Genomic DNA, 21,266 nt, shown 5'->3' on the forward strand with positions numbered 1-21,266 from the left:
CAAACATGATTAAAGTATGCTTAAGTGTTTAAAACTTCACTAATATCTGGAAGCAATGTGAAGCACTTTCTTTCTCTATATTGTCTTGATGGGAAGGAGTAGTTCTGAACTAAGATCAAATACTTTAGCCTTCTTTCCCCGTAAATATGGTTTGTATCTAAACTGCTGGCAGTTTATGAAAGGCAGAAGCATTTGCGGAAGTTGATATTGTTCATGTTGATTATAATAGCCTGCTAGTTAACTATCTCCCAGGAAAATAGAAAACCTGTGTTCCTCTACCTCAGCCTGAGGAACTTGAAACTTCCAAGTATGCTGGCTGTTAAGATCAGATTATTCACTATTTGCTAATACAGCTATTGCTTTGTAGTAAAACATTAGTTTTGTATATCAGAGTAGACATTTTTTCAAATATTATGGTAGCTCTCAGGAGCAGATTGAGCCCTGCACCTTTACTTCTGGGGTAAACTTTTGTTTTGGGGAGGAGGATACAAAGACTTTGTGAAAAATATTTTTGGTTCCATTTTCCAAGAAGAGGTACTTTAACAGTTACCTTGGTCTACTTTTGTGGAGAAATTAGTTTCTCAGGTGGGGAGTCCTAGTTCCTGTTGGCAGCTTGGCTGTCTGTATGCATAACACATTGCTCTTGTGATACCAGGTGATCTAGAAAGTGCTCCGATCTTGATGGCAGAGCGTGAGTGTTCATATACATTTGAGTGGTATACTGCTGCTGCGTGTGTCCTGTCTAAAACTGAAGGAGATGACTGTCAGGTGTCAGATCCTCAGGCAGGTACGTGTTTCTGTTCAGCAAATCAAAAGGTCATTAAGGATAGAACTTATGTCACAACAAGTCCTTATGATACCCAAGAGGAAAGTGAGTTCAACCTAATGCTAAACACCCACAGTTTTAAGTACATACATGTGGAAGATCAGAACAGCATGAGCTTAGTACTCCCGTAGTGAATGTAGGAAAATAGATGTAATGTGTATTTTACTGAATTAGAGCTCTATGTATAAGAAACCATGCTTTTACTTTGTCCACTTTGTTTCTGGAACAGTAATTACATAGAAGGAGACTTATTCAGGGGGAGGTGAACTAGCTATGTGACTGACTGAATCAAAACTTGTGAGAGATATCAGGACAAAATTGAACTAATACTGTTTATTCCTTCCTGATTAGGCTTCTCTTTTGATTTATCACCTCTGGCCAAGGCAAAAAGTTTCTATACAGTTACTACTAAGGAGTACTTGTTTTACATAAGCATCTGTGGCAGTCTGCCTGATGACCGGTGTCACACAAAATCGGCAGCGTGCCAAGTAACGCAAAGGTGAGTAACTAATTCTGTTGTCTGTAAGGGAAGATCTCTTGTTGCATGATGTGTTGTCTGTGTGCAACAATTGAACAATTTGCATGTAAAGTAATTACTGGGCTACCTGTAATAGATTCCGGTAATTAGCATATAATTTGCAGTAATTACACTGCCAGCTGTTTCAAGCCAAATGCACATATGTGTAATCTTGCTTACAGATAATTTCTGAGATGGAATGTGCCCATTGCTCTCCCTTTTGTTATCCATAGGGACTGTAAACTCTAGATTAACTGCTGCAGCTTTATTAAGGCAACCTGTAATCCACAGATTGAGAGTCAGCTCTATTCCAAGAGCTGGCCTAAAGATCTTGGGATGAGCAGGCCTGCCTTAGGTGAAGCCCAGAGCTTGGATGTTGTACCATATGGCCTCAGGTTGTGCCAGTGGAGGTTTAGATTAGATAGTAGGAAAAGTGTCTTCCTGGAAAGGGTTGTCAGGCATTGAAGTAGGCTACCCAAGGAAGTGGTGGAATTGCCATCCTTGGAGGTGTTCAAAAATTGTGTGGATATGGGCTTGAGGACATGGTTCAGTGGTAAAGATTTGGTGGTGGTGCTAAGTTAATGGTTGGACTTGATCTGGGAGGTCTTTTCCAACCTTAACAATTTTATAATCTCCCTTACTAAATGGGCTGTTGCAGGCGTGGTCCCAGTATGTACTGCTACTCTGTCAGCATCGCTGCTTTTGTCTACTACAAACTATGTCTGAGGTAGTATCTGTGCATTTCAGGTTCCAGGTCAGCCTGCTGCCAGAGATGGGGTAGAGTGCAGCTGTACTTGGCTCTGAGGTACTCTCCAGCCAAGGACAGTTCAGTGCAGACCCTAGAAATGTTCTTCAGAGGAAGATGATCAAGCTATATCTGATAGAGTCAATGCTAAGTCAGTGAAGAAGCACTCCTATACCAAAGATACCTAGCCGAGAGCTGTTGTACAGTGCTAGGTCTTTGTTGCCCATATGTAATCGGATGAGACCAGTTTGACCCCAAGATGAGGGTCTCTGCAGTTTGACTTCTGCTTTGGAGAATGAGAACTTGATGGTATTGTCACCCTTTTAGAGAAGGGAGTATTAAAGTTTTTTAGATATCTAAGCAATATGTATCTTCCTTTCCTTTTCAAAGGAGGACATCTGTTCATGTTTTAAGTTTCCTTTTGGCAGCATTCTTTTTATCCCAGCTCACTGAGGTCTAATCAATTTTATTTAATTATTATGTCTAATTATGGTGACTTGTATAAACTTACGTGGTTTCTATTTGTAAGACTTCTCTTAGGGACAATTAATTTTGCATTCTGTTCACTGTCAAAACTCACTTTTTCTTTCTAGTAATGATAAGTCTTGGAGTCTTGGACTGGCCAGTTCCAAACTTTCGTATTATGATGGCTTGATTCAGTTGACCTACAAAAATGGTGCAGCATACAACGATGAGAATAAAACACAGCGCTCTACCCTTATAACTTTCCTCTGTGATCATGATGCTGGAATAGGTCAGCCTGAGTATCAGGTAAGAAGTTCTATATGAAGAAAGGCAGGATCTCCATCCTAAAATACTGACAATAGCTAGTAGGTCAGTACAAGCAGAGTGTTGTGTGTAGAAATAACCAGTATCTACAAAGCAGGCTAAAAGAAATAGTTACTTCTCTTGGTATATTTGATTCTTGTTGCAGCCCTAAAGTTTTACTTGACCAGTGAACAGTAAGCTGTATACCTGGATCCAGATTCTTACCTCACTCTCCTCTAGTCCCTGGGCCATGTAATTATTAGTGCTTTTGATCATCTTGTATTTCTAGCTGGAAAAAAAAAAAACAAACTGGCTGAGAAGTAACAGATGGTAGGACTGTTTACACAGCAGACAGTGGTTTAACAGAACCTGAGCAGGTTTTTTTGGCAAGAGCATTTTTGGTGACACAGGGAATGGCAAGATCTATAACAGGACAGACCAACACAAATCAGTCTGAGAAGATATATACCAAAACCAAGGGGAGATACCAAGCTTGACATATAGAGCAGTAGCTGTGAGTCACAAAGTTCTCTGTGTGGAAAGCCTCTCTTACCTATTCTGCTCATTTATAGAAAGAAGATAACTATACCTACAACTTCAGGTGGTACACTGAACATGCTTGTCCAGAAATTCCACTGGAATGTGTTGTGACAGATCGCAACACCATGGACCAGTATGACTTGTCAAGGTAGGAGACTGACACGTGCACTGTAACTTAGCTATTCTAGTTTGGTATTCTGGCTGATAGTTGTGGTTGAAGTTGGTTTCCTGTGTAGACAGCACCAGAAGCCTCACCTGTTGTGACAGTCTTGACTGTAAGTATGTTGAAATCCCTCTAGTATGTTGGCTTGCCTCCAAGGATGTAAATTGACTTTTTGGGATGGTTTTGCTTATAAAAACATATTAACTTGTCAGCTGTGCTGTGTTCCAGGAGTATTCTTTTTAATTGTAGCACTTAAAAATGAAGGGGAAAAGTTAGTCAGGAGTGACTTAGGGTTTGCTCTGTTTCTTGAGACTGAGAAAGCTAGAGAGAGTCTATGAAGCATGTGTGTTCTTAGAGCAAACTTTCTCTTTCTGATCAGATTAGCAAAATCTGAGAAGAGAGGTGAAAACTGGTATGCCATGGATAATTCAAGACCAAATGAGCGCAAGAAGTACTACGTAAATGTCTGTCGACCCCTGATTGCTGTCCCAGGATGTGACCGGCGAGCGTCTGTCTGTCAGATGGAATATAAGCATCTTTCTGTGAGTACCCTTTCCATCCCAGCTCAGAGCTGGTTTGCCACACGAGTGAGACTGAAACAGACATGAATGAGATTAAGACAGCCATGGGAATTCTGACTCCTTGTGCAAAGGGATATTCTCTGTATGATAATGGTTGCATAACCATAGCAGAATGATAGAGCTCCTGTCCACCTCTTCAAAGATCAAAGCTTTAATTTTTACAAGTGTGCCAGTGTCATGTTTGGCACTCATGATTTTTTGCCCTGTCTTTCAGAGGCAGACAAACTGCATCTCTTCTGTATGAATTGCTGGAGTCTCAGAGACTGCTAGGAATACATGTTTCTTTAGGAACAGGCTGTCCTCCTGGATATTTTGTTGTGCTTCTAACTTGTTTTAGATGGAACTGCGGAAAAATTTGGCTTAAAGACTTTGTTGCACCCTTACCCTCCCTGAGCTTGCTTTGGATCTGAAGAGTAGATTAGGCAGATGTTATGAAGCAAATAAAAACAAAAAAGGCTGATGGTTGTTATGGGCTTCTACTTCTGTGTTGCCCTGAAGTATAACAATTCATTATGGAGGTGATAGCAGCTGACAGGCTGAATTGACCCATTGCCCACTGCCTGATTTCATTGCTGCTCAGAGCTGTAGGGAAAGCTGAACTAGAGGCTCACCAAGCCATCCTAATTGCTTCTATCAAACCGAAGGAGCACCTTCCCCCCTTACTGCTAAAGGGGATGTGTTAGTGACTGAAGCCAGTCATTGCCACTGGGGCACTTGAGAGGTAATTATTACTCATTCCCTGTGCTTGCTTGTTCCCAGTCCTTGTTGTGCAAGCCTGCTTGCTTTACCTGTAGAGACACTTTAGGGCTTCATTACTTCACTGCTTGAGATAGTGGAGTAAAAAGTGAGCAAATTGGGTCAATCTAAAGAGTTGTTAAAAAATTTTAAAAGGGCGGAAGTCTGTGAACAGCTCTTTGGGAGGTATATTCTTCAGTTTGTTGCTGCTATTGACTTAAAGTAGTTTCTTAAAACTAGGAAACACCAGTTATGTTGAACTGACAATAACTTCAGACTTTGGTAGTAGCACCTACTGTCTTTCTAGTGCTCAGTTTCTGTCAGTGATTTTTAGCCTTAGCTAAGCATGGCAGATCCCTAAAGTCAATGCTGAGAACACTTGGAGGCTTCCACATGGTGTTTTAAAGAGCTCTACAATAAATTCTACCAACTGCAGAAGACATAGGCCTCCCTAAATTGCTAAGCTATGTAGCCCGGGAGATGCAGATGGGTGTTCTAAGGTACTACAAGCACCTTATTGTACTAAAAATAAAAACAACAAAAATGAAACCATACGTGGTTGTGGAGGTTGTCTGTTAAATATGTGAAACTTGAATACAGAATGGGAGAGAAATGTAGAGGTATCTCTATACCTTTGTTATCTTCAAAGATCTCAACCTGTGTACAAGAGTACTGTAGTAGGTATCTTCTTTTTGGTTGTATCGATTTTTTAAAAGTTATTGACATGCTTTTCTTTATTTCTAGGCTTCTTATTCTGAAGTCACCTCTATTAGCAATCTTGGTGTTGCCAGCAAAGAACTAGTAATTGAAAGACCTGGACATGTTTCTCTAACCTATGGAAATGGCTCCATGTGCATCAATGCTGATGGAAAGGCTACTACTTATACCACCACCATCCACTTTGTGTGTTCCAGGGGTACTCTTGTAAGGACAAATTATCTTCCAGTTGTTATTTCATCTTAGCAGGTTTCTCATCCTATAACATGAAGCCACATGAAGATGTGTAGTGTATAGCAGATTTGTGACAAGGGAGACTTCTTGAGGGTTTAAAATTGAGAGGTAAAACCAAAACTGATTTAGATGCTAGAGAACCACGTGTCTGAGTATTTTATCATAAACAAGAACTAGATAAAAACTAACAGCCTTGATGAACAATAATATTTTGGACTAGTTTAATTAGCATGAAAAATACACAAGTACTTAAAACTGCAAGCATTGTGGACACTCTTAAGTGGAAAAATATTGTAACGTGTATCCTCAGGCTTAGGTTCTGAATTCTCCATAGATTGTTGGTGCTAGAATTCTTAAATCTATAGAGCTTTTGGGGCTACAACTCCACATACTGAAGTTTAGATTGAGGGGATTATTAGACTTAAGCTTGTGTAGACTTGTTCTTCCTGGTTTTGTGAATCTGCAGGTCTTACTCTCCCCTTACCCACATGATCTTTTGCTCAAGAGGTGTGGTGAAAAATTTGTGATGTGGAGCAGTTACGAACTGCTTTGCTTTTGTCTGAAAACACTGACGTGAAGTGTACATAATTAATATTTCTGCTACCTTGTTACATCACCTAACAGGTTTCTGTTACTTTACTTTAGCCTTTTTTTTCTTTTTAATTATGGGCTATGTATTATACCCAAAAACTTCTCAAAGCTTAGACTGGGACAAGATCTATTCATACATGTCTAGATTAAATATTGACTTTAATCTGAGTATTTGCATGTCAGATTCAGTTCTTGGCTAATGCTGGGTCACATGGTAAATGTTTAACTAGACCAAGTTTTCAGTGATGACCTTCAAAATAAATCGGGGAGAGGGAAGTGGGTGGGAATTGTGTGCCTTTGTAGTGAAGTCTTTTAGAAAAACCTGACAGTTTCTTGTAAGGGGGAATCTCAAACATGACAAAGTCTTAGCTATTACACTTATTCTGGTCTTCCTCTGCAATCTGTTTCCAGAGTAGCAGCCCACGGTTTATAGCTATTCTGGATTGTGTGGCCACTTTCTTATGGGAGACTGAGGCTGCTTGCCCAATCAAGGAAACAAAAGATGATTCTCAGGTGAGAAAGGAGAATGTAAATCGTATTTGTAGTCTCAAGGTACAATGTTTTTTTTTTTTTTCTAGCATTCTTGATTGCTCTGTTTAAATGGCTCTTGAAGAAAACTAGCTAAAGTGAAGTCTTAAGTTGGTCATGATGTAGTCTTGTGATATCTTACTGCTTTATTTTTGAAGTGTTTCTGAAATGTCTAACTTCTGACCAAAATATTCAGGTGCTTTTTCTTGAGAACAGTTTACTTCCTCTCGAATGCTTCATTTAATGTTTCATTCCCTTGCTTTGTTGCTAGTAAAACTGAATTTATATGTATGGATATGTATTGTCCTTGTTTTCTGCAGATCATCAGATGAGACTTTTCTTTTTTCACACTAAACCCTCATATTAGCTCAGTTGCTTGGAGCATGGTGCTAATAACACCAAGGTTGAGGGTTTGATCCCCATATGAGCCATACATTAAACAGTTGGACTCAATGATCCTTGTGGGTCCCTTCCAATGCAAATTATTCTGTGAAATCTGCTCAGTTGCTTCTGCTTTACAGGTCTCAACATAAACACATTAGTGTGAAGACAGCCCTCAGTTAAAATTTCCTTGCTCTTAGCTAATATGATAGACGCCATCTGTTCAATTCCACTTTAATATGTTGGTGTGCATGATGTTAGTGGACAAAAAGAATTGAACAAATGTACAAAAGAATTGAATGAAGTTACTGCCAGAGCTGTTTTCTGGTGTTCTGGTTGCAGGGTAGGAATATGTCTAAATCCCTGCTTTGGTTCTTGAAACAAGTTAGAGGTAAAATATAAATAGAAGAAAAGCAGAAGGAGAAAATAATTTTGTTGTAATTTTTTTCCAGTCCTGCTCTGTGCGAGATCCAAACACTGGCTTTCTGTTCAACCTGCAGCCATTAGCTTCTGAGGAAGGGTATACGGTTACTGGCAATGGGAAAACGTTCTCGGTAAGGATTTTGACTGTACAACATGTTGATTATGAATGCTGTTGTTGCATTTTTTTTTCTTGTATAGTGATCTAGTGCAGCTTTCACTCAGTTCTGTTAGGAAGTATGAGTTAGCAGGAAAGCACTGTGGTTGAATGAAGGAATGAAAGATAACTTCATTCATCTTAGATGGTCTTGAAAGCATTAAACTTTTGATTCTTGGAGAACATAAAGTAGCCACACTTTTGAGGCTGCCTTTTTGAGGTGATTTTCCCCTTATGGACTCTGTTGTGTACTACTAATTTATCTGCCAATTCTGAAGAAATTGACAGGGAAACCATAGAAAGGGATTTAGTCTGTCCATATCAGTGTTTTTAATGTAATCTGCCTGTGTCACTAATCCTAGGCTGTCACAGATAGTACCATACTGGTATCTTTTGGCCAAGAATAAACTTGCTGAACCACATCCTTTACTTCTAGTGGGGAGAATTTGTGGACCCTGTAATCTGAAGGTTGAGGATACTCTTACTGTATTATAGTTGAATTCTAGTCTGTCATTTCTGCAGTGCAAGACAAGTGTGTTGTTTGAAATAGTTCTTTACAAGGGTTTTACTGATGTATAAATGGCTATGTGGACCTTGTTTTTCTGATGCAGTTAATACTATGTACATCTACATATTTTCAAAACTTCTAGCTAAACATTTGTGGACACTTGCCATATTGTGGTAAAATCAATGGCAAAACAGCTGCTGGGTGTGAAAGAGAAAATCTGACACTTCTGAGGCCACTGGAATTGGACAAAACCCTTTATCTATCCAGTGAAGGGTTTCTAACTCTTACTTACAGAGGTCCTCTTCGTGTGGAATCAGGTGAGTTCAGGAAATACACAGTGTATTGTAAAAACTTAGTGTGAGTGGTCTTCATTCTTTCTTTTGTTCATGCACTGAAGTCTATGTGGCTTGGTATTAATTACTTGAACAAGCTGGCTCATATGGAAATTTTAGGAAGAAATGAAGTTACACAGAATGGTAATGGCTCAGTAATACATGTGCATTTCAAAACTCTAGGAAAGTAACTCAATACACTATAGGGTTTTCTCCTTAGCAGATGAAAAATACTGGTCCTTGCATGGAGAAATGGATAGTCGAATTAGGAAAACAAAATTAACTCAGGTTCTTTTTCTTAGTGAAATAACAGCTTTTAGCTCCAGTTTCATGGATAATGCTTTCTAAAGTTGTTTCATATCTGAAAGGTTAGCTTTCAGTAAGCTTATACTCTTCTGTATGGAATTTTTTGAATTAGTGCTCTAATGTTTCATGTGCACCTACTTCATGAATTTAAGTCTCTTTTGCAGGTAAAATGAATGAAAAATGTGTATCTATTTTTTGATATTAGATGCTCTCCAATTATACTGAAACTGAGCTTTGTAGAAAGGAGTATGACATCTTAACAACAAAAGCCCTTGGGAAAACTGGGTTTTGGATTCAGGAACCTCAAATGCTTCGGCATGCTTAATTGCTGGGGTGCTATCTCTTCTCTCTCAGTTGTGACATTTTCGTACATAATATGTAACAGTGATTAAACTCTTATGTATTTTACTTTGAGAGGTTCTACAATTTTTATAACACTATGAAACATTTTGCTGACAAATACTACTCCCTGACATAATTCTGTCACTTCTTGAGGATTAAACAGAACTTGACATATAATGCTTTGATAAGCTCAATATTATTTGTTCTGCAGTCATTACACTGAACATTTTACAAACAGAACCCCCAAACCCAAAACTTTGTGTGATGCAATTTAAAAGCTGCTGTTACCACTGGTGATATTTTAAAAGGTTTCTGTTTCTTCATATATGTCAAAGAACATAGGGAGCAGAGGTCAATGAAGATAATTATGTTCTTGAAATGTGTCAAGGTGTTTTGGTCTCTTCTTAGTAGAGGCAATAGTGACTGCTAGGCAATTTTTCATAGCTCTCTGAAGAAGGCTTGCATATTTACAGCTAAAAACCCATAATCAGTAAGGTAGTGTTATACTTGAAGTAGCTATTAATAAGAAACTCTTAGAAAATTTTGAAGTGAAGTATTAGCTGAAACTTAAATTCAAATGTTCCAAACAGAACCATTAGTAGATAAATGTTTGTTTTATAGGAACATCAGACATGTTCAGAGTGACTTTCATTTGTAATGATTCATATCCTGGAGAGCTTAAGTTTGTGCGTGAGGAGATAAACAGCGTGCTGGACGTCCATGATACTTTTTTTGAGTTTCACACAGCTCTTGCTTGTGCTCCTGCTCCTGTAGATTGTCAGGTTACAGGTAAGTACCTGGAATTTAGATGGGCTCTGTCCCATGTTGGAAGGATTAACTGGACAGCAAACTTCTACTCAGTGGAGGGTTTTAAGAATACCTATAGTGAAGACATAAGACTTAAAGCCTTTGTAGGAGTTGTAGGGTGGGAGAAGAGTTAAGTTGTTTGAAGCAGGCTTACCTTAGAAAAACAGGGGAAGAAGCTAATTTAGAACATTATGGTATACACAAGAAAGCTGATAATTACTTTGAAAAAATGTAATCATTACTGTGACTGATGCTGCTTCAGCCCAGCTCTGAAGGAAATTAGTTAATTTAGTATTGACACCTGTAAAAGTGCACCTGTGAATTGTGGAGAAGTTACATTTGGGAAGTAACTGTCAAGGGAACTATGTTCTGCATTTGGCATGGTGAGGTTTTTGTGGCAACAATACATTCTCTTAATGTATATCTAATGTGATTCTGAAAATTATTTTGAATTGTGTATTCGTCAATGAAACCGGTATCATTCAAATCCAATTCTACTGCAAGTATTGAGTTCTCTCAGCTTACTGCATTTCTTCCAGATGCTGCTGGCAATGAGTATGACTTAAGTGACTTGAGCAAAGAGGGTGAGCCATGGGTTGCTATAGACACTTCAAAGGAAGCAAAAAAGCGAACGTTTTTCCTGAATGTCTGCAAGCCCTTGCCCTACGTGACTGGATGTCCTGGTAAGCCAAGTGGCAAGCGCTTAACTTGTGTTTTGTGATGCAAGACCTTATAGTCAGGATGATGTCCCTGGGTATTTTAGTAAGATTTATTGACTCCTGTCTGTTTAATCACAGAAATATCACAGACCTGTGTGACATATATCAGGAGTTTTAATAAACAGACTTTTGCAGATCAAGAGCAGTCTTAATGCTTATCAGGACTCTTTCATTGAGTTGTATATTAATGCATTTGGGAAAATTGTATTGAGGGCAGTATTTGCCAGGATCTGTGAGTTTATTTTTTTTTTTAAAGATAGGATATAAAGTTTAACCCCAGCTAGCAATCAGCCCCATTCAGCTACTTGCTCACTTCCCTACCAGCAGGATTGGGGTGAAAATCAGAAGGGTGAAGGTGAGAACTTATGGTTTCAGGTAAAGACAATTTAATGGGCAAAGCATAAGCTGGGCATACAAGCAAAGCAAAACAAGGCATTAATTCTCTGCTTCCCATGGGCAGGCAGGTGTTCAGCCATCTCCAGGAGGGCAGGGCTGCATCACATGTAACAGTGACTTGGGTATACAAACACCATCATTCCATATGTCCCTCCTTCCTCCTTCTTCTCCCCACTTTATGTACTGAGCATGATGTCATATGGTCTGGAATATCCTTTTGGTCAGTTTGGGTCACCTGCCCCCTGCTCTGTCTCCTCCCAGCCTCCTGTGCACCCCCAACTTCCCTTGCCATGTGATAATAGGAGAAGCAGAAAAGGCCTTGGCTCTGTGTAAGCCCTGCTCAGCAATAGCAAAAAATCTCTGTATTATCAACCCTGTGTTCAGCACCAATCCAAAACATGTCCCCATACTCACCACTGTGAAGAAAATTAACTCTACCCAGCTCAAACTAGTACAGAAAGTCAAATGTTGCTGAAGCCTTCTGACTGAATGAAGCCAGAATGAGCAGCTAATGCCATGTCTTACTCCATTTCTAGCCAGTTTAATGTATTTAACTGTACTGTAGTCTTCTACAAGTCTGTGGAATCAGATAAATTAGTGCAGTTAGAAAGATTTGAGTATGCAGGAGTAACTTGTTATATTCCTCAAAGGCTTTAAGTACATAATGTTTCTAACTGTGTTGATGAATATGTGTGTGTTGTGTTCTGCTTCAGGAGTTTGAGACAGTTTACTTCAAAGCTCTCTTAAAGCTACCCTGTTATGTTATTTTACAATCAATTTAACTCTAGTTGTCAAAGAACTAAAACCCAGTTCTCTTCCTGTAGGTGGTGCCATAGGATCTTGTGTGAAATACACTGATAAAAGCAAGAACCTTGGAGTCATTCAGATAAACCCCCAGGCTGCTACTGATGGGTCGTTAAGCATTATCTACTTGAATGGTGACACATGCAAAGATAATCAGCGTTATTCTACACGTATAATCTTCCAGTGTGATCAAACAACGGTAATTTTCTATTCTACTTGCTATTAATGAGGATTTTAGTGCTTGTACCAAAACAGACTGTGTTTGCTTCTCTTAAAATGGAGAGACTGGTTCTACAAAGTAAAATACTTTTTTCTTGTCTCTTCTTGAAAAAGCTGTCTGTTTTACTGAACCTGTAGAACACAATTGTGAACTATCATAGAATCCTGTGAGCCACCAAAAGAAGCTCTTTGCTGAACATGAATATTGAAATTTGATAGTGGAGACTTTAAACTGTGCAACTGCAGTAAAAAAAAAAAAGCGCCGTGTGTATGTTTTGAGACTTGCAGTGTAATTATTAGTAAGCCTCCTTCATATGGCTCTTTTCTGTAGGGATCACCAGTGTTGGAGCAAGAGAATGACTGTGAGTTTGTCTTTGTTTGGAGGACTTTGGCAGCATGTCCTGTTCACAAAGCAGAAGGTAAGTAGTTATTTGAGATTTAAAGTATCAGTCAAACTGTACAAGTTATAAATACTTGAATGAAACTATGTTGGTTTCTTGCCCTGCGAATCTTTATGTAAAAAGTATTGTGGAGGAATGTCTATTCTGAGCTTTAAGCTAACAACAAACCCTATTTAATGTTAAAAGTACAAGTTAGGATGACAGACAAATGTACTTGCCTATCTAGGGAAAGAGGCTGTACTACAATACTTTATCAAAACAGCATTATTACTCTCTTGTTAAATCACAGACAGACTTGCTAGTAAATATTAAAGCATTAGGTATCATGAAAACGGAGTTGATTCGCCTGGCAAGTAATTCCCTGTCCCTCACTAAAGACTGGAAGAAAGACTAAACTTGACCCTAGTTAGACAATGGGGGAGAGGCTAGTGGGGGAGTCTCAGTTTGTATTTGACTCCAGGATGTGCAACAAGAAATCACAAGTTCTTGTTCTGGTACTTGATTGTCTCCTAGATGGAAGATTGAGTGTGTAGGCATCTTCTCTGCCTTTGTAGGTTTTGTTTTGCAGCTTGTAGATAATTCTTTATAAAATATCTGGACCTCCTATAAAGGATCTATCACAATGGTCCTAGACATTATTGAAACTGCTGATGATCTGACATGGCATGAGGAATATTCACAAACTGCTCCTCTGTAGCACATAGTCACTGTGCAGGACACTGGTGACTAAATTGTGGTTTTGAAGGAGTAAAACTGATATCTTTAGCTGGGCACCAACATGTATGATTGAGAAGAGCATAATGTTCAAGTGATACAATCTGATGATTTTTTAAAAAGCTTCAGAATATTGAGCAAAGGGTCACTTTAAAACTGAGGACTTGATCAACAGCAAAGTCACTGACATATATCAGCTAATGAGACTCATGAAACTAGAATTTTCCTAAACCTACTTTTATATGCATCTCTGTAGATTTGTAAGCTGGAGTAAGTATTTCCTATGACTGATTATTTTCTTAACTCAGCAAACTTCAGAGGTGTTAAAAGAAGATACAAGACAGACATCTAGGACACCTTTTGCTTTGATCTTGTGACCTTGTTGTTCTTTCCAGATAATTAAGCAAGTTCTGGACTTAGTATCTCTGATTTTGTACTTAACCTTCAGCACAGCTGAAGGAAGAACTTGAGACCACTCTGAGGCAGTTTTTGAACTACAGTGTGACTTTTTTATCTTGCTTTAGTGTCAGTTATAAAAGAAATGTGCCATTTATAGTAAGATGGTTCTTCAGTGTCACTGCCTTAAAGAAACTACTCAGTTTTGTGGCCTTATTTGTCCAGTAAGCCGTAATTGTCCCCAGTGTATTTGGCAAGGCTAATAGATCTTAAGTTGTATTTTAAATTGTTAATTTCTCTTTAAAGGAAAAGATTGCCAGGTGACAGATCCAAGGTATGGTCACATTTTTAACCTGAAACCACTTTCCAAAAAAGACATCAAAGTGAGTACAGATGAGTATGACTACTACTTCAGAGTTTGTGGAGAAATAACAGAACCTTGCAGTATAGAGGGTCACAGTGTTGCATCGTGTCAAGTAAAGAAGATGGACCACACTTTCAAAAAAGTAGCAGGTACTGTACTTACCTAAACAAATTTATGGAACGGGAAGATTAACCAGGGTGTAATAGGAGAAGGGTTCTTGCTAATCTAGTACGTCTAATGAGATAAAACACCTCACTGCTTTTGCTCAATGTGCAGATAAAATGTCAAACCTGTAGTTACCTTGACACTCAATTATGAATGAGCTCAGCCTTACTGTGCTGGAGTAGTAGTCCCTCAATAACTGGATTGCAAGTTTTAGAGGAAGGTTGAGGTCTGTCTATCTGTTCTTTAATTGTGCATTTTATTGCTGTTTATTAATACCTCTGAAATTGTGCATTTCAGAGGTATTACTGCAGCTGTGTTTATTGTAGCTGTTGACTTTTTTCAACTCTTTACTTCTAGGCTTACGTACAGACAAACTGACTTTCAGAAATGGTCTAATAATGATTAATTACACCAGTGGAGAAAAATGTCATAAAATATATGAACGATCAACTGCTATATTATTCTATTGTGACAAGACTACATCTGAGGTTAGTTTCAAAACATGCTTCCTGTACATACTGTCTTCCAGAGTTGCCCTCTTTTTTAAAGTATGGAAGGTTAGGGTGAAGAACATGTACATGCCTAATCATTTACTGATTAGACAAGCGATTCAAAGGTCCTGTGAGGGGACAAAAAAATGAAGAATGTTTTGAATCTCCTGTTTATGGAAGGTACCTTTATCATTGCCCAGGAAGATCAGTGCATCTTGTTCCTTTAAGGGACGTCTGTCATTACCAAAGCTTTTGGAGAAGTTGGGAAGGGATATTCTTCCATAAATAACAGCTGTTTCTTTGTAAGAAATAAAACGTAGAAGGTTGAATGTGCAGGAAAACAGGCATTACATGGCCAGACTAAAATAAGCTGGTTACTTGCTTTTAGTATCTGTCTGACTTGTGCTTCCCTTGCTATTCTTAAACAATGGTGTCTAGAATTACTTTTCTTATTTCATTGGGGAGGCAGCAATTCCTAATGGCTGCCCTTTTATCAGAAGTGTGCATGTGGATAAACTCAGGTTTGGGAGAAGCCATGCTTAGCTGGTCAGAGGCATAGTGTGGCTCTAAGATAATGTGTGTTCTTGGATCTTCCTGAAGCATGACTGAGACATTTCATTGTTTCAATGTGTCTCAATGAGAAAGCAAATTAATTTTGTATTGTGTTCTTTCAGCCTGTATTTTTGAAGGAAACTCCAGACTGCACCTACATGTTTGAATGGCATACTCAGTATGCTTGCCCACCTGTTAAATCTACTGAGTGCTCCTACAAGTAAGTTGTTTCCACAAAATTAAAATGGAGCTGTATGTAGAGAGAGACAAATACAGCCTTCTTGCAATGCAGTGCAACACTGCCCCTTTAACTATTGTCTTTTGACTAGCTAATGTAGCATTCAGTGCCAATGCATAATATTTAAAATAACTTTTGCAATTTGTGCTTCTGAAAACTAATTTAATTGGGAAAAAAAACAACTTTGAGATTCTATTGGGAAATAATAAAAGGGAACTGTTGGGTATGTATTTATTGATGGTTGAATGCTGAGTATGCTAGGTTGTTATTTAACAACAGCTAATTTAAATAAGGTTACAACTGTCTGTTTGGAACTTCAAGTTCCAAACCAAGCAGTGCTTCAGGAAAAATGTCGTTTATATCTGTCACAACCAAGTATTAGCTCATTAAGATTGGATGTGGGGTCAAATGTGGCTAATATTTGGCCCAGAATTTAGACTTCTGGCCTCATTATAGGTCTCTACCCTGAGGTAAAACAGTGGACTGTAACTGTGTGTATGCTTGCCATGCACTGAAAGCCAACATGCTTTTGAATTAAAAGCTGAAATTACTCTTGCGTTGGCTGAGAGCTGTGTGCATGTGGGCAGTTTCTGTGGGGATAGCTGGTGCAGTGATATTATCCCTCTGCTGATTTGAAGTTTCTGGGGGAGCACTGTGTCTGATGCAGACTTCTGTTCCAGAGTAATACTCTGCTTAGAGTTATCAGGTTAAAATTACTTAGTGACTTAAGAATTGCAACTTTAAAGTGCTTAATTATTTTACATGCTTTTAATCTTTTGTACAGGGATGACGAAGGAAATTTCTATGACTTTTCGTCCCTGACGCGACACAGAGAGAACTGGGAGGCCATTGCTATATCTGCTACTACCCAGAAATACTATATTAATGTCTGCAGGCCCTTAGTACCATATAGTGCTACACGTAAGTGCAAAATGCAAATATATTCTTCCTATAGCTAGGGAAGGCAAGTGGTAGGACAGTACTGTTGGTGAAATAAATCACAAAGCAAAGTATGCAGAGACAGTCATGTGATTTTAGCACCAGAGGGAAAGGTAGATGGTGAGCCTGATTTCCATCTGCTTAGTGGGTGAGATTCACTAGCAGCTCTTCTTTTGATAACTTTGGCACTCTAGCTCTTCAGTCCTTATCCAAAGTCTACTATAGCTCTTAAAGATTAAAATAATCAGTTCCGGATTTCCCTATGGCATCTTCTGACTGACTTGATGTTTTGTGCAGTGCAAGGCCAGACTGTAGCCTTCCACTCTGTAGTAGTCTACTTCCCCTGTGGTAGCTGCCACTACTTTCTGCATGATCTTCAGTGAAGTGAAACAGTTGCTGCTACTTGTAATTTTTGGGGAAAATGCATCCCAATGAGTATGGTTTGGACAATGCCTTGGAGATAGATCAGCCATGAGATACCTGAAAGTAGAGTTTCGTTCCCGGAAAGTACACCTTACTAACATTTGGAGTAATAATGCAATTTTTGTTTATCTGTATAGGTTCCTGCCCTTCTGATGCTGCTGCCTCCCTCATTGAGGGTACAAAATGTACCAGTCTTGGGGAAGTGGCTGATGGTCCTCGTTGGGAAAATGTCACTTTTATCCTGAAATATGTTAATGGAGATCAGTGTCCAGATAAAATTCGGAAGAAAACAACAATATTGCGCCTCAAGTGTGATGAAAACAGAATTGTAAGTGGGTTCCTTCTGCTGGGATTTTATGTGTTCATGCAAGCAGAAGGACTTATAAGTACTTGAATTTTAGATGCTGAGCAATTTTTAAGAGATTGTTTTGTAAACTCTATTAGCACAAATTTTGTCATCTGTAATAGCTTCAGATAGTCTGCTTACATGTTGAAGATGAATGTAGTGCAGGTTGGGAAGTGTTTCGAGTAGTAAATAATGCTACTGGCTCTTAACTCTTGCACATCTGTATGCCTTGCCATTAAGTACTCTTCCATTTGAGGTTTGAATTGCCTTTTGGATTTTCTATTGACCTAGGCTACCTTTAGCTCTCCTCTTAGTAATTTTATTTCTCCTCATAATGGTTCTGTATTGTTGTATATTTGAAATAATCACAGTTAAATACTGTGTCCTTGGATTAATTTACTGGACCATCATGATCTGTCAGGTTTTAGAACTGGTGTTTGAACTGAGCTCAGCTACAGGCTGCAGAGATAAACCTGTTGGCATGGCATCTTACACTATCACTCTATAGAGATGTTGCTCTCTCCACTGTTTTGTGTTTAGGAATCAAAGCCAACACTTATAACTGCCATTGAAGATTGTGAATATACCTTCCTATGGTTCACTGCTGCTGCATGTCCTCTTAAAAGCAATGTGCAAAACGACTGTCGGGTAACCAATCCTGCAACAGGTAAAGAGGAGGCCTCAGGCCTTTGTATGTGGAGGAGGCTGCTGGAAGCAGCACTACTGTGTTTGTGTTCTTGAGGGACTTCGTTAGTAAAGGGCAGTATGGTACATCCTCTGGATAATGACTAACAAGCTTACTGATGGTAGAAATCTCTTGTATTGCAATGTCACTTGGAACATAAATAGTTAATAGTTCAGAACTAGTTTTTCCTCTGTTAATGTGAATAAGTAACTGTTTCCCTTTCTAATATAGCAGGCAAATAGGGTCTGGTTAACCTTCCTACTAAATTAAATTACTGAAAGCTTATAATACAAAGAAGTATCTTGATTTTGAATCAGAAGAAGAGATTAAATTGTTCCCTGATCTCTCTGTAGGCCATCTCTTTGATTTGACATCATTAAAGCGAGAGTCTGGCTATACCCTCAGTGATTCACACAACAGAATAATTGAGTTGAATGTCTGTGCTGAAGTTAAAAGTTCATGTGCTAATGGAGCTGGTAAGCAACTTATCCTCTCTGGTACTGTAATCATTGACTATAGGGTAACCAAAAGAAATGCTTATGCTCAAGTTTACTGTAAAATGTGATGTTTTACTGCAAATGCAGAAGGAGTGAAGGGAGCAGCTGGTGGCTGTACTGACTAGGAAAAGAACCTAAAGCTGTTTTAGGAAATGAGGCCATATATTTTACCCAACACCATTCACATGATTTCACTTCAAGTCTCAGTCCCTTTAATTCCTAATGAATGGACATGAGGGCAGGAATGTAGTTTGCTTCTACTGCATGTCTTTAATGCTGTGAAAATGGAGACACTACAGTCTTCCAGCTGGAGTGAACTTTATAGGGATGCATTGCTGCAATACATCTGTACTGGGCTTTGTGTCTGCACTTCAAACACCTTTGCCAATCCTCTTTCTAGCTTTCTGTTCTGGGTACTTCTGAAACATCAGTAGAAGTTAACTTTCTGCTTCCTTAATTGGTTTTATGACTGCTTTATTGCAGGTTGAATTACTAGCTCTTCTGTCAAATTGAATATGAAATAATACTTAAGCATCTTAGATGCTAAAATAGGAATATTTCTTGTCATGAAATTTTTTTCCTGGAGTTAGAAGAAAATATTGGATTTATTTGGTTTTTAAGAGACATCTTAATAAAATTATATATAATCTGACATTTTGTGTTAATTGCTTGGTTTTCAGAGAAGTGATAACAAAACACTGCTCTGTAGCTGCTTAAGCATGTATAGGTGCAGTACATTCAGCTGGTTGATGAAGTAATAAAGGCAATATTTGGTCTTTGTATCAGTGCAGTTCAGCTCAGTTTAATGGCAACTCAGGATGGTGTGGCAAAGCAGTTCTTTCTTAGGAAAATTAAAGTGATGCTAAAATCTTAAGGTTCCTGATGTTTATGTTGTATGGTGCAATTTTTGAGGGCAGTTGCGCCAGACTTGATCTGTTTTCTTAATTTTTCTTTTTTCCACTTTAGCTGTCTGTATCACAGGTGGCCAAAAACCAGTTAATGCTGGAAAACAGAGTAAAACTTTAAGTTATGAAGATCAGGTGTTAAAGCTTGTCTATGAAGATGGAGATCCTTGCCCTGCAGACCCTGCACTGAAGCATAAAAGCTATTTTAGCTTTGTATGCAAGTCTGATGCTGGAGATGAGAGCCGGCCTGTTTTTGTTTCTTTTGACGAGCAGACGTGCACTAGTTACTTCTCTTGGCATACTTCTTTGGCTTGTGAAGAAGAGGTAAGAATTACTTTTGCAGAAAACGCTCATGGGACTTAAAATTTCTGAGGGGGGTTAGATATTATAGCAGGATATTTTAAATTCCTTGAGGGAAAGATTTCTTCTGATCCCTTTTTTCACAGTGACCCAAGCTATTTCAGTGTGATATCATCTAGGTAGCAACAATGATTATTTGTCCTGAAATTTAATGGTAATTTTGTTAGTTGCTTCTTTTCCAATATCTAAAGAAAAATAGATTTCTCAAATTCCTCATAGACTCTTAGTAGGTTTATGCACATTAAGAGTGTGTGAAATTGGTTCTGAGGAGAGGTAGTACTCACGCCATCAACTTGAAATACTCTAACTTTACATTGTTGTAATGTTGTTATAACCAGGCTTATTTGTTGGAGGTGCTGGAGATGAGGAGAGGAAGGCATGGGGCCTGATCTGAAGTCATAGTGACTATGTATTCTGGAGTATGTGTGGTAGAGCCTTGTCTGGGTGTTGTTCTCATAGGGACACCATTCCATAAGAATGCTTAAATGATGAAGGCTTTTCATATGCTGCTTGTAGGTGCTTAGTATCTATAGACAAACAAAAATTATAACAAATGCTGCTTTACTTACATTTGAAACTTTTAAATGTAGCCATGCTTCTGGCCCCAAGAAGGATAAGATGTTTGTCAATTAATCAAAGCAAGTAATAAAAGAAGAAGAGCAATAAATGTGCCTTCTTGTAGGTGAAGTGCTCCGTAATGAATGGCAGTTCCATTATTGACCTGTCTCCTCTGATCCATCGCACTGGGTATTATGAGGCATTTGTGGATGAAGATACTACAGATGTTTCTCCAGATTTCTACATCAACATTTGTGAGCCTCTCAATCCTATCAAAGATGTCAATTGCCCACCTGGAGCAGCTGTTTGCATGGTTCCTGTTAATGCATCACCAATAGTAAGTATTTTGCCAAGAATTACTGAAATGTGCATTTCCTTAATAGTTTAATATAGTATCCCTGCGTAGAGACCTGATTTGAACCAGAGGCTTGACAGTGGATTAAAGAAATGGAATGCAGAATCAAAATCTCCTCTGCAAAGTTCCCATTTATTGCTTTTCCCTATGAAGAAGTATTTTCCTATACTGAACCCCAGTGGTCTTTTTTGGATGTCAGAAGATTAAATACAGTGACAAATCTAAAAATTGCTACAGAGATTTTTTTTTTTTTTTCATGTAGTGGAAAAGAATTTGTGTGCCAAATATGGATACTGGGAAGCAGAATGTCGTAGCCATTCTGTGGCTTAATTAATCTTGTGATAGCCTGTTACAGTTGGAAGCAGTCTGGATGCTAGTATGCTTCAAAATGCACTTAGGTCTTTCATGTAAGAACTTGACAACTACATAAATAGCAAGCCTGTTACAGAGGATTGACTAACTTGTCTGTGTCATTACCTTGAGAGAGCTCAGCTTTTTCTTTTCAGGACTTGTTTGCAAGCCCTAGAAGATAGACATAAAA

At 38.6% G+C, this 21,266-nt stretch overlaps 1 protein-coding gene across 2 annotated transcripts in view; it reads left to right on the forward strand.

Moving 5' to 3' along the window:
- IGF2R (insulin like growth factor 2 receptor) overlaps positions 1-21,266 on the forward strand; it is a 55,261-nt gene that overhangs the window by 22,898 nt on the left and 11,097 nt on the right. For both annotated transcript variants that reach the window (XM_053972579.1, XM_053972580.1), the window contains exons 14-35: positions 656-787; positions 1,178-1,325; positions 2,682-2,859; positions 3,429-3,544; positions 3,939-4,101; positions 5,620-5,799; positions 6,829-6,930; positions 7,779-7,880; positions 8,554-8,728; positions 10,013-10,180; positions 10,738-10,881; positions 12,138-12,316; positions 12,668-12,755; positions 14,154-14,360; positions 14,734-14,864; positions 15,542-15,639; positions 16,442-16,578; positions 17,157-17,347; positions 17,906-18,032; positions 18,404-18,526; positions 19,514-19,776; positions 20,495-20,707. In XM_053972579.1, coding sequence (XP_053828554.1) covers positions 656-787; positions 1,178-1,325; positions 2,682-2,859; positions 3,429-3,544; positions 3,939-4,101; positions 5,620-5,799; positions 6,829-6,930; positions 7,779-7,880; positions 8,554-8,728; positions 10,013-10,180; positions 10,738-10,881; positions 12,138-12,316; positions 12,668-12,755; positions 14,154-14,360; positions 14,734-14,864; positions 15,542-15,639; positions 16,442-16,578; positions 17,157-17,347; positions 17,906-18,032; positions 18,404-18,526; positions 19,514-19,776; positions 20,495-20,707 — 3,365 coding nt within the window. The remainder of the gene's footprint in view (positions 1-655; positions 788-1,177; positions 1,326-2,681; positions 2,860-3,428; positions 3,545-3,938; positions 4,102-5,619; positions 5,800-6,828; positions 6,931-7,778; positions 7,881-8,553; positions 8,729-10,012; positions 10,181-10,737; positions 10,882-12,137; positions 12,317-12,667; positions 12,756-14,153; positions 14,361-14,733; positions 14,865-15,541; positions 15,640-16,441; positions 16,579-17,156; positions 17,348-17,905; positions 18,033-18,403; positions 18,527-19,513; positions 19,777-20,494; positions 20,708-21,266) is intronic.

Source organism: Vidua macroura, chromosome 3, assembly GCF_024509145.1.
Source record: "Vidua macroura isolate BioBank_ID:100142 chromosome 3, ASM2450914v1, whole genome shotgun sequence".
Classification (NCBI taxonomy): domain Eukaryota; kingdom Metazoa; phylum Chordata; class Aves; order Passeriformes; family Viduidae; genus Vidua; species Vidua macroura.